General features: G+C 36.4%; 1 protein-coding gene across 1 annotated transcript in view; it reads right to left on the reverse strand.

The window, feature by feature from the left end:
- Positions 1-13315, reverse strand: part of LOC138083517 (glycerophosphodiester phosphodiesterase domain-containing protein 4-like) — a 130532-nt gene extending 117217 nt beyond the window's left edge. Inside the window, 3 exon segments of the mRNA XM_068977377.1 lie at positions 3213-3320; positions 5131-5197; positions 13180-13315. Coding sequence (XP_068833478.1) covers positions 3213-3320; positions 5131-5197; positions 13180-13315 — 311 coding nt within the window.
- Between the last annotated feature and the right edge of the window lie 299 nt (positions 13316-13614).

The raw sequence follows: 13614 nt of genomic DNA on the forward strand, positions 1-13614 counted from the left end.
ATATGTGTAATTCAAGCTACTAGAAATAATAAGGGAAATATTTCAGCATAATGGAAAGTAAGATATGTGTTTTCACTGCAAGAAAGTATGAAAAACAGAAATACATTTTGTTAAGGAAAAAAAAAAGTTATTTTGTCCTAATCTTGGTTATTTCTAAATGGGAGTGAAAATAAAGGATAAGCTAATATGGATATACTGGAGAAGGAAATGGCAACCCACTCCAGTATTCATGCCTGGAAAATCCCATAGACAAAGGATCCTGGCAGGTTACAATCCATGGGGTCACAAAAGAGTTGAACATGACTTAGTAACTAAACAAAAATATGCATACATAAAACTGTAGATGGTTTATGGAAAAGGAACCCTGAGAAAAGAGTTTTTCACGTGGTCAGGAATGGTTAGAATTAGATTGGACTTCAATTACATAAATGAATCTAATTAGCGAGTGTGTTATTAAAAATAAATAAATGTAGGACTGAAGTTTGATGTTCTCTCTGTTAAGAGAATCAAGTTTTCTTAGAATAGTGAGCTGTTTTGGATTACATAATTTACATTTCTTAACTATTAAGTGATCTGTTGTAATCATAAGGGATTTGATTTAGGTCTATCTGACCAAGTATTTTGAAACCTTTTTGATATTTCAGATAAAATTTCAAGGATCAAATTCTAACTAAAGTTTTTTGAATCTTGCATTAACTTTGGGATATTTCAGAGGGCCCCTGAAGCATCTCAGTGAGAAATATTAAACTAATTAGGATTACTTGATATTTTAAACTACATGAAAAGCATTATAAAATGAGTGATGATATATCTCGTTATACTGTATGGGTAACTGTCATTAATATAAATGTCCTAGAAATCATGCGAAATTTCTACAAATTGGCTATGTCCTAGTATAATATTACCAGTCATAATTCTAGCTACTATCATCACACCTTGTATGTCACCTTGGTAATCATGTTTCTTTGTCAATTGCACTGTGATCAGATCTTTAACCAAGACTTTTAAGTTTTATTTGTCATTCAAAGAGAGTTATTATTTCACGCTGATGCTTTTTGCAAAAGGGGCTTCATTTTAATATTCATAGAAGGGAATTTTGACAAGTATAGGTTTCTGAAAACATTCAGATCATACCACTCAACTGAGCAAGAAATCACAGAAATCTAATGGAAACACTGATGGAACCCTGATGGTTTCTTCAAACTATTAACAAAATATTAAGATCAAGGATTAGTGGAATATAATTATGATGATTATAACTGATGAATATAATTATGTTTTATAGTTTTTATCTGAAATATTACTGACTTTTAATCTGTGATTTCCAGATATGGGGAAAGCTTTCCTCTTAAGCAAGTAAAATTGAAACATTTATCTCTTCTCTATCTAAGCCCTCCACAATTGAAACTCAGTATTTTTACTTTCATGGAAATATAGCTACTTGCATGAGTTTACTAAGAATTTGTTCTCCTTATAACAGGACACAGTAATGGTGGCTATATTACCACGTGTTTAAGTGGAATGTCCTATTTGGAAAGTACATAAAATCAAATATGACCTGACAGCATTAAAGAACTAAAGTGGACTATATGGAACCATAAAGCTCCTTGAAAAAAACAATTGTGGTTCATTAACAAAATCTTATGGGTATACCTCCTAGCTACAATACAATCAAGCCAAAAATCAATCAGAAAATGATAACTAGAAAAAGTCACATTTGAGCATGAAACACTGTATTCATTTTTTTTTAAAGCCCATGAGTCAAAGGAAAATAATTACAATTAAATGAGAAAAAGTTTTAATCGGTTGATGTTGAAACTGCAATATGAATTGTAATACAGATATTGCAAATATTGGTCAAAGAAAGACATTGTGAACAAAAGTTATGTAACTGGGAGGAAGGTAAACTGCTTAAATACTGAATAAAATAAAGCATTCTAACCAGAATCATTATCATAATCATATCCCACATAGTGACTAATTCTTTACCTTTGCATTTACCAGCCAAGGTAGCCAAATTCACATGAAAATTTAGCAATATTTAGAGAGAGACTAACAAACATGGTTTCTCTTACAGGATTACTTGGAATTACTTATATATTTGATTCTCTGGTTTCCAAACCCATACATCCAAAACTCTACTACAATCTCAATCTGGTTTCTCACAGGCATCTCAAAATTACATATATCCAAAACCGAACCCTTGACTTTCCCTGCAAAACCTATTTCTCTCGAGGTCAGTTCCATTAGTAAAGGGTACCACTGTTCACCCAGTCGTCTGAGGCAAAATTCAGGATGCGGCCATCAGGACTGAGAAAGTAAAACAAGAGTTATCCTATAGACATGAAATACTAGAAACCTGGACAAAATGCATGAAACAACTTTCAGATCTCGAAAACGCAGCCATGAGCAGTGACCCTTGAGAAGAGAAACAAGCATACCATTCACACCTGCAGGACTTCCTGATAAGCTGAGCCGCTGGGCCTGCCCAGGGACTGCGGGGCTTGGTGACCCTCCACCCTAACCCCACCCCCACCTGCCCCGCATGGGGGCTGTAGGCCGGCTTAGGTGCACAGGTGCCCTCCATTCTCAGAGTCCTTCCTTGAGCAGGGGAAGATGATTCACCAGAGGTAGTGAGCTGACAGGATAGAGTACCCCAGGTGTGCCTGTCAACTTGAGAGTATTAATAATGTAGCTTCCTCCTTTTGGAGATGCTTAAGGGGTAAGCAAGGAGCTGTACGTACTGTGATTTCACAACCCTTAACCTAAATCGGGAATTCAGGCGAGAAAAGGCCAACGTCTGTCAAGATGGCGGCCAGGCAGCAGAATGCGCCCACGGATGCAGGTGCGGGTGTGCATGGCCAGGGGCGTGGCCTCAGGTGTCCAGTCAGACACTCAGGCTAATGCCCAACCTTAGTTCAGAGCATCACACTTTAAATGTCTTCTAAAGTATAGTCGGTTTGTTTTGTCTTGCTCTTTCTAAAAATAACTTACACATAAACTTAGTTCTTGTCCGTCATTTAGTTCAGCCAGTACCTCAGTTCGTCGTTTTTTTTGTTTTTTGTTTTTTTGCTGTTTTTTTCTTTTCCTCTTCACTAATCTGCTTCAATAATGAACCTGTTTTACCTTTTATGTTTGCTCTCTGATTCGTCCAGGCATTTCTCTAGCTCTGACTTCATTTCTGACCCCTAGACTCATATTCAACTGCTTACTGGTCATCTTCATCTGAATGTCCTGCTGTAGACACCTCAGACTCAGTAAACCCTAACCTGACTGATCTTTCCCTTTGAATACACTCCATCGCCTCTACCTCCAAATCTCTAAATGACAAGATTTGAAACCAATAGCTCATGTGTAATTCTTCCCTTTTTCCTTCCCAACTCCACTCCCATGGATACTTACTAAATTCTGATTATTAATCTTCCTTCTCATTTCCCCTAGTCACTTGATTTCATTGCCTACTAGGTCCATAATCGTCACCCTGGTACCAACTACTTAGTAGTTCTATGGTAAGTGTTAAGGTAAGAATCTCACTACTTCCAGTTTATCTTTCCCAAAATTTACCTATCAAGGTTGGCTAGTGATATTTTTAAAAACACAGACCTGACCATGGTTAAAATTCATTCCTAAGGTTAAAGTTTTAGCTCCTTAAAGTGGATCCTGCCTTCCTTTCCAGCTTCATTTTCCGGCTACTCTCCTTCATCCCCACTCAGCAAAAGTGAGGGAAACTCCCGAAAAAGCAAACCCCTATACTGCTCCCCTAGATCATTATATATCTTTCTTCATGTTGTCCCTACTGCCAGCTTGACCCACTTACCACACCCAGCTGTCACCTGTTAACATCTCTTGTAGGTGTAAGACTCAGTTCAGGAAGCTGATCATCTTTGATCATCACCTCAGAAACATACTCAGTTAAATACTTCCTCCTCTTGTCCTATATGTACCTTGAAATCATTGTATCCAGTGAGATTAGGTAGCAATCAAGGGATTAAGAAATATTTTGTGAGATGAAGATTTTCTAAAACTTTATTCTGACTCCTTCTTTAGACACTTTTTCCTCTTCTCTTATCAAGAGAGAATGAAACAAGTTCTAGAGATTGGACCCATGATAAGGCCTGATCCTATCATTCCTGATTTTAAAGCAGAAGCAAGACAAAATTAAAGCATGCAAAGCAGAATATAAAAAGGGTATCAAAGAGTTTTTCAAATAAGTCTAAGTATCACATTTTTATTTCAAAAACATTAAGTACTTAATCACTGTATATGGCTTCAAACCTGACTGCAAAAAATAGTTAAAGAAGTTGACTCAAAGACATGATGTAGCATAAGAGACCACAGTTCCTACTGTTATCTGGGAAATATTTTTTCCCAGCTCTACTGTCCTAAAAGAACTGACAGTTTTCACACATTATTCATCTAATTTAGTGGTTATTTTGTAATGAATACTGTTCAAAGTCTAATGGGCCATAAATGATCTTAGACAAAAAGTATGATGAACTCATATAAAACCGTACTGGAAAAACTGAGTTATTTTTTAAAGACACTTTCAAACCTGCAAATAAAGACTGTCAGGCATTTTTTTCAAAACTCCACTCTCCTATAGAGTAGGAGCTCTTAGTCAAATAGCTTCCAAAAGGAGCCAACCGACCTGAAATAAAGTTTTTTTCTAGTGATCACTGTTACACTATCATCTAGGGGGAAATTCTACTGAAAACAACATAAGAGAGTTTGCAGTTTGCTATAGTCCAGAAGACCTGTTTCATATACTTTGCAAACATATGTATACACACACAAACACAGTCATTTGCTATTTAAACATCTAGGCCAACACACTGTCACTTGGGCCTTTTGTACAGAAAAATATCAGAAGCTAGCAATATTTTTAAAAACACCCAAATTCCTAACTTGCCCTGCAGTGTACAGTCTAGTCAATAGCAATCCAAAACTTTATTTGTAGCTTTCTAATTATTGTAAGAGCATTCTGTTGATTACTGCTTGGACTGAAAGATGAAAGTGTTTGTCAGTCAGTCATGTCTGACTCTTTGTGACCCCATGGACTGTAGCCTGTCATGCTCCTCTGTCCATGGAATTTCCCAGGCAAGAATACTGGAGTGGGTAGCCAATCCCTACTCTAGGGTATCTTCCTGAAGATCTGAAGGATGAGTCAGGAGTTGTTTTAAGTACTGGTTACCTAAATCTGCAAAACAATAAAATTGACACAAAAAAAAGTATAAACTCAAGACCTATTGATACATGTCCTTACCAGTTGAGTGCCAGGCTTTGATTTCTCTGTCTTGACATCATGCTGGGGCTTGATGCCAGACTCTAGTCAATTGTACAGCAGTGTATCAAGCCCAAAGTCTGGACATTATCTTTGCTAAATACATATGGTATTCCTACTTTAGCAACTGTCCTTTTTACTAAAAGTAATGAATCTCATGAAATCTCATTGAAATTAATATTTTTGCTCTTAATACACTCCTAGTGAAGAAATACTGAATGGCAAGTTTGAAAGAGCTACTAAATGGTACTATTAGGATTGAAATCCTTAATAATTTGACAAGAAAAAAAAGAGAATCCTATGCTTTTGAACAGATTCAGGTTGTTATCAGTGTTGATTGGCCTTTGATTCTATGGATAGAAACCAGTTATTGGCTAAGATGCTTAAATATAACTAGTTACTGATTCTTCTACAAAACTTCCACATTAGGGCATGTGAAAGGTTTTGTGGCATACAAGTCTGACAAATCAGGTAAGTCCAAGCATTATAAAGTGAAAGTGTTAGTCACTCAGTAGTTTCCAACTCTTTGCAACCCCATGGACTGTAGCCCACCAGGTTCCTCTGTCCATGGAATTCTCCAGGCAAGAATACTGGAGTGAGTAGCCAATCCCATCTTCAGGGGATTTTCCTGACCCAGGGATCAAACCCAGGTCTCCTGCACTTCAGGCAGATTCTTTACTATCTGAACATTATAAAACAGGACTGCATTTTTGTGTTAAATACATGGCACATATTATTTACTTCCCCACAGTCTTAGCATTAGATATCACCATTGTACTCATTTCACAGATCTTAGAAATTGATACTCAAAGGTTACGTAGCTTCTCCACAGTCGCATATACATCTGACTCATAAATTATTCTAGTCTATTTGATGCAACATGTTTTTCCCTAGACCTGGGTTCTTCAGTTAAGTAGCTATGAGACACCTGTGGCTAATTAAGCTTTAATTAATAAAAAGTAAATAAAAATGAAAGTCATTTTCTGAGCTACTAACCACATTTCAAGTACTCAACAGCCATGTATGGCTAGCAGCTACTGTACTGGACAAAGAAGGTAGAGAAAGTTAGTACTGTAAGTTTACTGGACAGTGCTGGTCTAGAATCACAGGTAATTGGAATGCCCTCCCTCTTTGCTGATAATGAGAATTACATGAAGTACCTTACTACTTTGACTTCAGGGAAGTTCAATTTCAAAATTTAAGCTCAACTATAGCAATACTGACTTCCAAAGTTTAAGCTCAAGTATAACAATATTTTAGCCCCTGCGAAAAACATATCTGCCTCATCATTTCCTTGAGCCTAAATTTCTGTGTTTATTAATTACTACTTCATTGACAAAATTCTTGTTGGAGGTGTTCTTAAGTCATTTCCAGCAAAGGTCAGGAAACAAATATAAATAAAAATCAGGACACCTTATCTGATTTTGCATGACCTCCCTGGTATAAGGTGCAGAATAGTCAACTATATGCTATCTACAAGAAACTCACTTCAAAAATAACAATACAATCAGGATGAAAGTAAGTGGATGGAGAGGTATATCATGTAAACATAAATCAAAAGAATGCAGAAGAGGCTACATTCATACCAGATAGATTATATTTCAGAGAAAAGATAATTACTAGAAACACAAAAGGACACTATATAATGATAAAGGGCCAATCCACGAAGAAAACATAGCTATTTTAAGTTTGTGTGCAGCAGACAACAGAATTGCAAAATATGTGAATGAAAACCTGATAGAACTGAAAGGTAAAATATATGGATCTGCAATAGTTTAAGTCTTCAACACTAAACTCCCAAAAGTTAATAGGACAATTAGACTGAAAATCAGCAAATATTTATAGGAATTCAACAACAGCATCAACAAATAGGATCTAATTGATATTTATCTAACATGCCATCCAACAGCATCAGTATCTACATTCATTTCAAATTCTTATGGAACATACACCAATATGACCATAGTGGTCTTAAACCTTGACAGTTTAAAAGGAGTTAAATCATACACAGTGTGTTCTATGATACACTGGAATCAAACTAGTAATCATAGCAGAACGATAGCATGAAAATCTGCAAATATTTGGAAACTAAACCACACACTTTGAAATAATCTATGGGTAAAAAAGCAAGTCTCAATACTGTAAAGTAAAAAAAAATTAATAAAATAAAATAAAAATAAATTAAATTAAATTTTTTAAAACAGCAAGTGTCAAGATAAATTATAAATATATGTTGAACTCAATGAAAGTGAAAATATAACACACACAATATGTGGGTCATACCTAAGGCTGTGATGAAAGAATTCTAACAAAAAATATTCAATGGATAGCAAAATAGATAAAATGAAGAAAAGATTTGAAAACTCACTTCGCAAAAGAGTAAAAGCACAATAAAATACTACAATGCACACACCAGGTTGGTTATGATGAAATGGTCTGAGACTATCAAACGTTAGCAAGGACTGAGCAATGAGAGCAATGCTGAGTAAAAGATATGAACTCCCAAATCGGTGGCTGATAAAACTGGCACAACTTCTTTGGAAAACTCTTAGAAAATATCTTAAAAAGTTGAAGATATATATGCTCTACTATCTAATAATTCCACACCTAGAATATCTCCTAAGTAAACGTGCTTATGGGCACTAAATATACAACACTGCTCATAGCAGCATTGCTTGTCATAGCCCCAAAGAGAAGAAAAAAAAAAAATTAAAATGCTCACTGATAAGAATTAATAAATAATGTCAGCACATTCAGGCAACTGAATAACATGGAACAAACAAAGCCAAATGGCCAGACAGTACATATACCAGGCCTTTATCATAGGATTTATTGGAGGAAACCAATAGCAGGTTTGGAAGTCTGCTGTTGCTTATTCCATTTGTACTCAACACACAGGAATGAGAAGGCCCCTTACTCTTGCATATATACGACTGTGTAGTGTTGTCTAATCCCCTCCCATCCCCCTTCACTGCCAATGAGGGAGGTGTTTCTTCACAAAGGAAGAGGTTGGAAAAGCATAGAATGATGAGCCTCATAAGAGTTGTGATCCAATAGCTGCATGACATGGCAGAACTCTGGCTTCTAGTCTCTTCCACCATTTCATCATATATCAGTTAGGAGTTAGGCTTTCATCAGATTAACCATTTACCACCACACACTCAAAATGAGGAAATCCTTGGGTCAATGTCAAGCCTGTCTACTGGTGGGCCAAACCATGTTCTAACATTCCTTCTATCTTCGTGAGATAAGAAATCCAATTGTAGCTGTCCTTTTCGTAAGAGAATGGAGGATCTCCTGTGCCTTTATTTTTATTTTTAATTGTTTTTCTCCCTCATAAACCAACACTAAAAGTCACAAGTCCTTTATCAATCTTGACCCCTTGATCTAAAAGCCAAAACCACATAGCATTATAGAAGATACCCACTCCCTTAGCCCTCCTACAATTAGCTCCTCACCTGGAGGTGGGGATGGAGAGTGTGATGGTTAACTCTATGAGTCAACTTGACTGGGACTTGGGAATCCCAGTATCTGGTTAAACATTATTTCTGTGTGGATCTGAGAGGATGTTCCTAGAAGAGATTATCATTTGAATTGGTGGACTGGATAAAGCTGATGGCCCTCCTTGGTGGGGTAGGCATCATCCAATTAATTGAGGGCCTAAGAAGAACAAAAAAGTAGAGGAAGATTGCTTGCTGCTTGACTCTTCACCTGGGACATGGATCTTCTCCTGGCCTCAGTGCTCTTGGTTCTTAGGCATCAGACTTTGACTAGAATCTGGACCACTTCTCTTTGGCTGTCTAGCCTTCAAACTACACCGGCTTTCATGGGTCTCCAACTTGCAAATGCAGATCGTGGGACTTCTCAGCCTTCATAACTGCCTAGTCAATATCTTATAATACACAAACATTTGGGACTCATTTCTCTTAATCAATATATTTAAAATAAAAGTGAAAAGAAGAATGAATACACGTTGAAGCACATAGTGATAAAAGGACATCTTATCTGCAACTTAATTTCAAATGATTCTGGAAGAAGAAATATCTATTCATAATATATTTTTTCTTAGGTTTTCTTAAGTTTGAAACTATTTCAAAATTTAAAATTGGCATTCCCACCAACAGTGTAAGAGGGTAAAGAAAGGAAGGGGGAAAGGAAAGGAAGAAAGAAAGGCATACTCCAATTAGAGTATACTCCTTTTATTGTAGGAAATAAAACTTGTCCTTCAGAGGCAATGGTATGACAGGATAGCCAATGGGGCTGACATGACAAGCCACAATGCTGGCCAGGGGTCCTACCATAAAGGGAGGACCAAAACCACAAAGACAGCAGGACAGAGCTAACATTCAGTGCAAACATTTCTATTTGTAGAGAGCTTGGCCAAGCATTGTAAAAACAAGGTCCCCTCACAACCATCAGACTATCATCTTGGGCCAACAAACCATCCAAAACTAACGTATAGTCAGATTTGGAGATCCTTCTCTTTAATCTAAGGATTGAAAGCCATCACAAGATCTTAATTTTTAGCTCCTTATCCAAGATGGAAAAAAGAGGCCAGCTTCTTGATGAACAGCCTTTCTCTAAAAGCAGTTACATTTTTTACCCTGACTCCTCACAGTGCTCTCACCCAGCATGTGCCTATGTACTTTGCAATGCTCTACACAGGAAAAGATGTGAGTGGAACCCTAAGGAATTTAGGGAGTCAAAAGCTGCTATGTAGATAAAACTATTTCACACAAAATAGGATGGAAAACAGAATTGAGTCAAGAGCCTCCAAAACAGTTGCTAGCTGCATACACAAAGTAAAATATGGCAGTCCTCTCTCCCGTATCAGGACCAGCCAAAATTATGGTCCAGAAGTTGGCCATTTAACATCCTCAGCAGGCTTCAAAACCCCATGGCATTCTTCAAGATATTTCAGGTTGTTAGATGCAAGCTATTACATTTAGAATGGATGGGATGTCCAGAGAAAAACTCACACACCTATGGTCAACTAAGGTATGACAAAGGAGGTAACAATATGCAATAAAGAAAAGACAAGACTCTTCAATAAGTGGTGCTGGGAAAACTGGACAGACAAGTAAAAGAGGGGCTTCTCCAGTGGCTCAATGGGGAAAGAAACTGCCTGTAATGCTGGAGACACAGGAGACATGGGTTCAATCTTTGGGTCAGGAAGATCCCCTTAAGGAGGAAATGGCAACCCACTCCAGTATTCTTGCCTGGGAAATCCAAAGGACAGAGGAGCCTGGCAGACTACAGTCCAAAAGGTCACAAAGAGTCAGATGTGGCTGAGCACATATACACGCACATGTAAAAGAATGAAATTACAAACTCTCTAATACTATACACATAAATAAACAAAGAAATGATGGAGAGGGTGTGAAGAAAAGGGAACTCCCACTACAGGGCACAAAGCCCTAGAAAACCATCATTCACAAGATGTATGCACCCCAAAATTCATAGTAGCACTATTCTAAATATTCTATATAGAGCTGCTTCAAGGACATGGAAGCCACCTGATTGTCCATCAACAGAGGAATGGATATAAAAAGTGTTGTAAATATACATACAATGGAATATTATTCATCCAGAAAAATTAATGAACCTGGGTCACTTGTAGAGAGATGGATGGACCTAGAGAGTGACATACAGAATGAAGTCAGAAAGAGAAAAACAAATATTGTATTTTAATGCATATACATGGAATCTAAAACATTATAAACCTATTTGCAAAGCAGAAATAGGCACAGGTGTAAAGAACAAATATATGTATACCATGGGAAAAGGGAAGTGGGAGAAATTAGGAGATTGGGATTGATACATATACACTATTGATATTATGCATATAATACATAACTAATGAGAACATATTGTACAGCACAGGGAACTATACTTAAGGCACTGTGGTGATCTGAACTGGAAGGAAGTCCAAAAGGGAAGGGATGTATGTATGTATATGGCTGATTCATTATGCGGTACAGCAAAAACTAATGTATCATTGGAAAGCAACTATACTCCAAAGAAAAATAATTTAGAAAGGCTTCAAATCAGTTATTATAAATATGTTCAAAGAATTAAAAGAAAGTAAATAATGAATCAACAAATATAGATTCTCATTATTTTTTTTAAAAAAAGGATATACTGGAGTTGAAGAATAACATAGTAAATGAAAAATCTCACTTGTGATGTTAAACAAAAGATTCAACCCAGGAGAAGAAAGAATTAGTGAATTTGAAGAAAGATCCATAGAAATTTCCCAAAATAAGGAACCTGGAGGGAAAAAAAGATTGAAGAAAAAGTAACAGAGTATCAAAGAACTGTGGGACAACATAAAACACACGAACATCCAAAAACGGAAAAGTCTGAGGGAGAGAACAAAAAAGAAGAGAATATTTTAAAACTAATGGAGAAAAATTTCCCAAGTTTGATGAAAAATATTAATATGGAGATGCAAGAATCCCAAAACATACGCAAAGTAGGAAAATACATGAGGGTTCATACATAGAGACATCATAGTCAGACTGATAAAAGTCAAAGTCAAAGTAAAAATACTGAAAGCATCAAGAGAAAAATGGTGCATGATGTAAAATGACAATATGATTAAAAACTAACTCCTTACCTGAACCATGAAGGCTAGAGAGCAGTAGGATAACATATTCAAAGGAATTTTTTTTTAACGAAGAAAGCTATATCCAACAAAACTATATTTTAAAAATGAAGGTGAAATAAGGAAAAACCCAGATAAAAAATGGCAAGGAGAATTTGCTGCTAGCAGAGCGGTTTACAAATAATACTGAAGGGAGTCTGCCAGACTAAGAAGAAATAATTCAAAGGTAACTTAAATCCACAAATACAATTAAAGAGCAGAATAAATGGTAGATAGGAAAATTAACGTGAAAGATTCTATAAATATGTTTTTTCCTTCCATTATTTTATTTAAAAGAAGATTGTATAAAATAATCATTATAACACTTTACTGTTGGGCTTATAACATACATAAATGTGTGTGTGTGTGTGTGTGTGTGTAATTCAGTTTGTGTTGATCAAAAGAAAAGTATGATAAATTAAAATGTATATTTTAATCCTGAGTGCCACCACTAAGAAATATGTTTTTTTTAAAGAGTATAAATAGTGAAATAAAAGTATTTATTTAACAAAAGAAGACACTGAAGGAGAGGATCCATATAGAATACAAAAAGCAAATGGGAAATGTAAATCCAAATATATCAATAATTATACACTATAAAATCAAAGTCATGAGTATGTTGAAAGCAAAACAATGGAAAAGATATACTATGCAAACAGGAACCATAAGAGAGTTGAAGTAGCTATCAATTCAGTTCAGCTCATTTGTTCAGTCATGTCCCAGTCTTTGCGACCCCATGGACTGCAGCATGCCAGGCTTCCCTGTCCATCACCAACTCCTGGAGCTTGCTCAAACTCATGTCCACCAAGTCGGTGATGCCATCCAACCATCTCATCCTCTGTCATCACCTTCTCCTTCTGCCTTTCATCTTTCCCAGCACCAGGGTCTTTTCCAACAAGTTAGTTCTTTGCATCAGGTGGCCAAAGTATTGGAGCTTCAGCTTCAGCCTCAGTCCTTCCAATGAATATCCAGGACTGATTTCCTATAGGATTGACTGGTTTGATCTCCTTGCAGTCCAAGGGACTCTCTAGAGACTTCTCCAATACCACAGTTCAAAAGCATCAATTCTTCAGCACTCAGCTTTCTTTATAGTCCAACAAGAATAGAATGGTATAATTTTATAAACAAAAATTTAAATACCTGTTAGAAATTAAATGTGAGAAAAGAAACAAAAAATTTGACAGATTGAAAGATGAATTTGAGGAAATCTCCCATAAACCAAAACAAAATGAAGACAAGGATAATATCATACGTGAAACAAATCGCCAGTCCAGGTCCGATGCATGATACAGGATGCTCGGGGCTGGTGCATTGGGATGATCCAGAGGGATGATATGGGGAGGGAGGTTGGAGGGGGGAATCAGGATAGGGAACACGTGTTTACCCATGGCGGACTCATGTTGATGTATGGCAAAACCAATACAATAAAAAAAAGAAGAAAATATATGAAAAATAGAAAATCAGAACAGAAAGCTCATAATCTGAATAAAAAGAATTCCTGAAAGAAAAAAAAAGAGAAAACAGAGGGGAAGAACTCATCAACAAAACAACTCAAACTTATTTTCTAAAGCAGAAGGCAGACTTTCCAGGTTGAAAGAGTCCACGAAGCTCCTCACAAAATAAAGAGGTGAATATAAGGAAGTAGTAATAAAATTTGAACGTGATGGTAACAAAAATACTACAAGCT

Source organism: Capricornis sumatraensis, chromosome 8 (genome assembly GCF_032405125.1).
Source record: "Capricornis sumatraensis isolate serow.1 chromosome 8, serow.2, whole genome shotgun sequence".
In the NCBI taxonomy this organism is placed as follows: domain Eukaryota; kingdom Metazoa; phylum Chordata; class Mammalia; order Artiodactyla; family Bovidae; genus Capricornis; species Capricornis sumatraensis.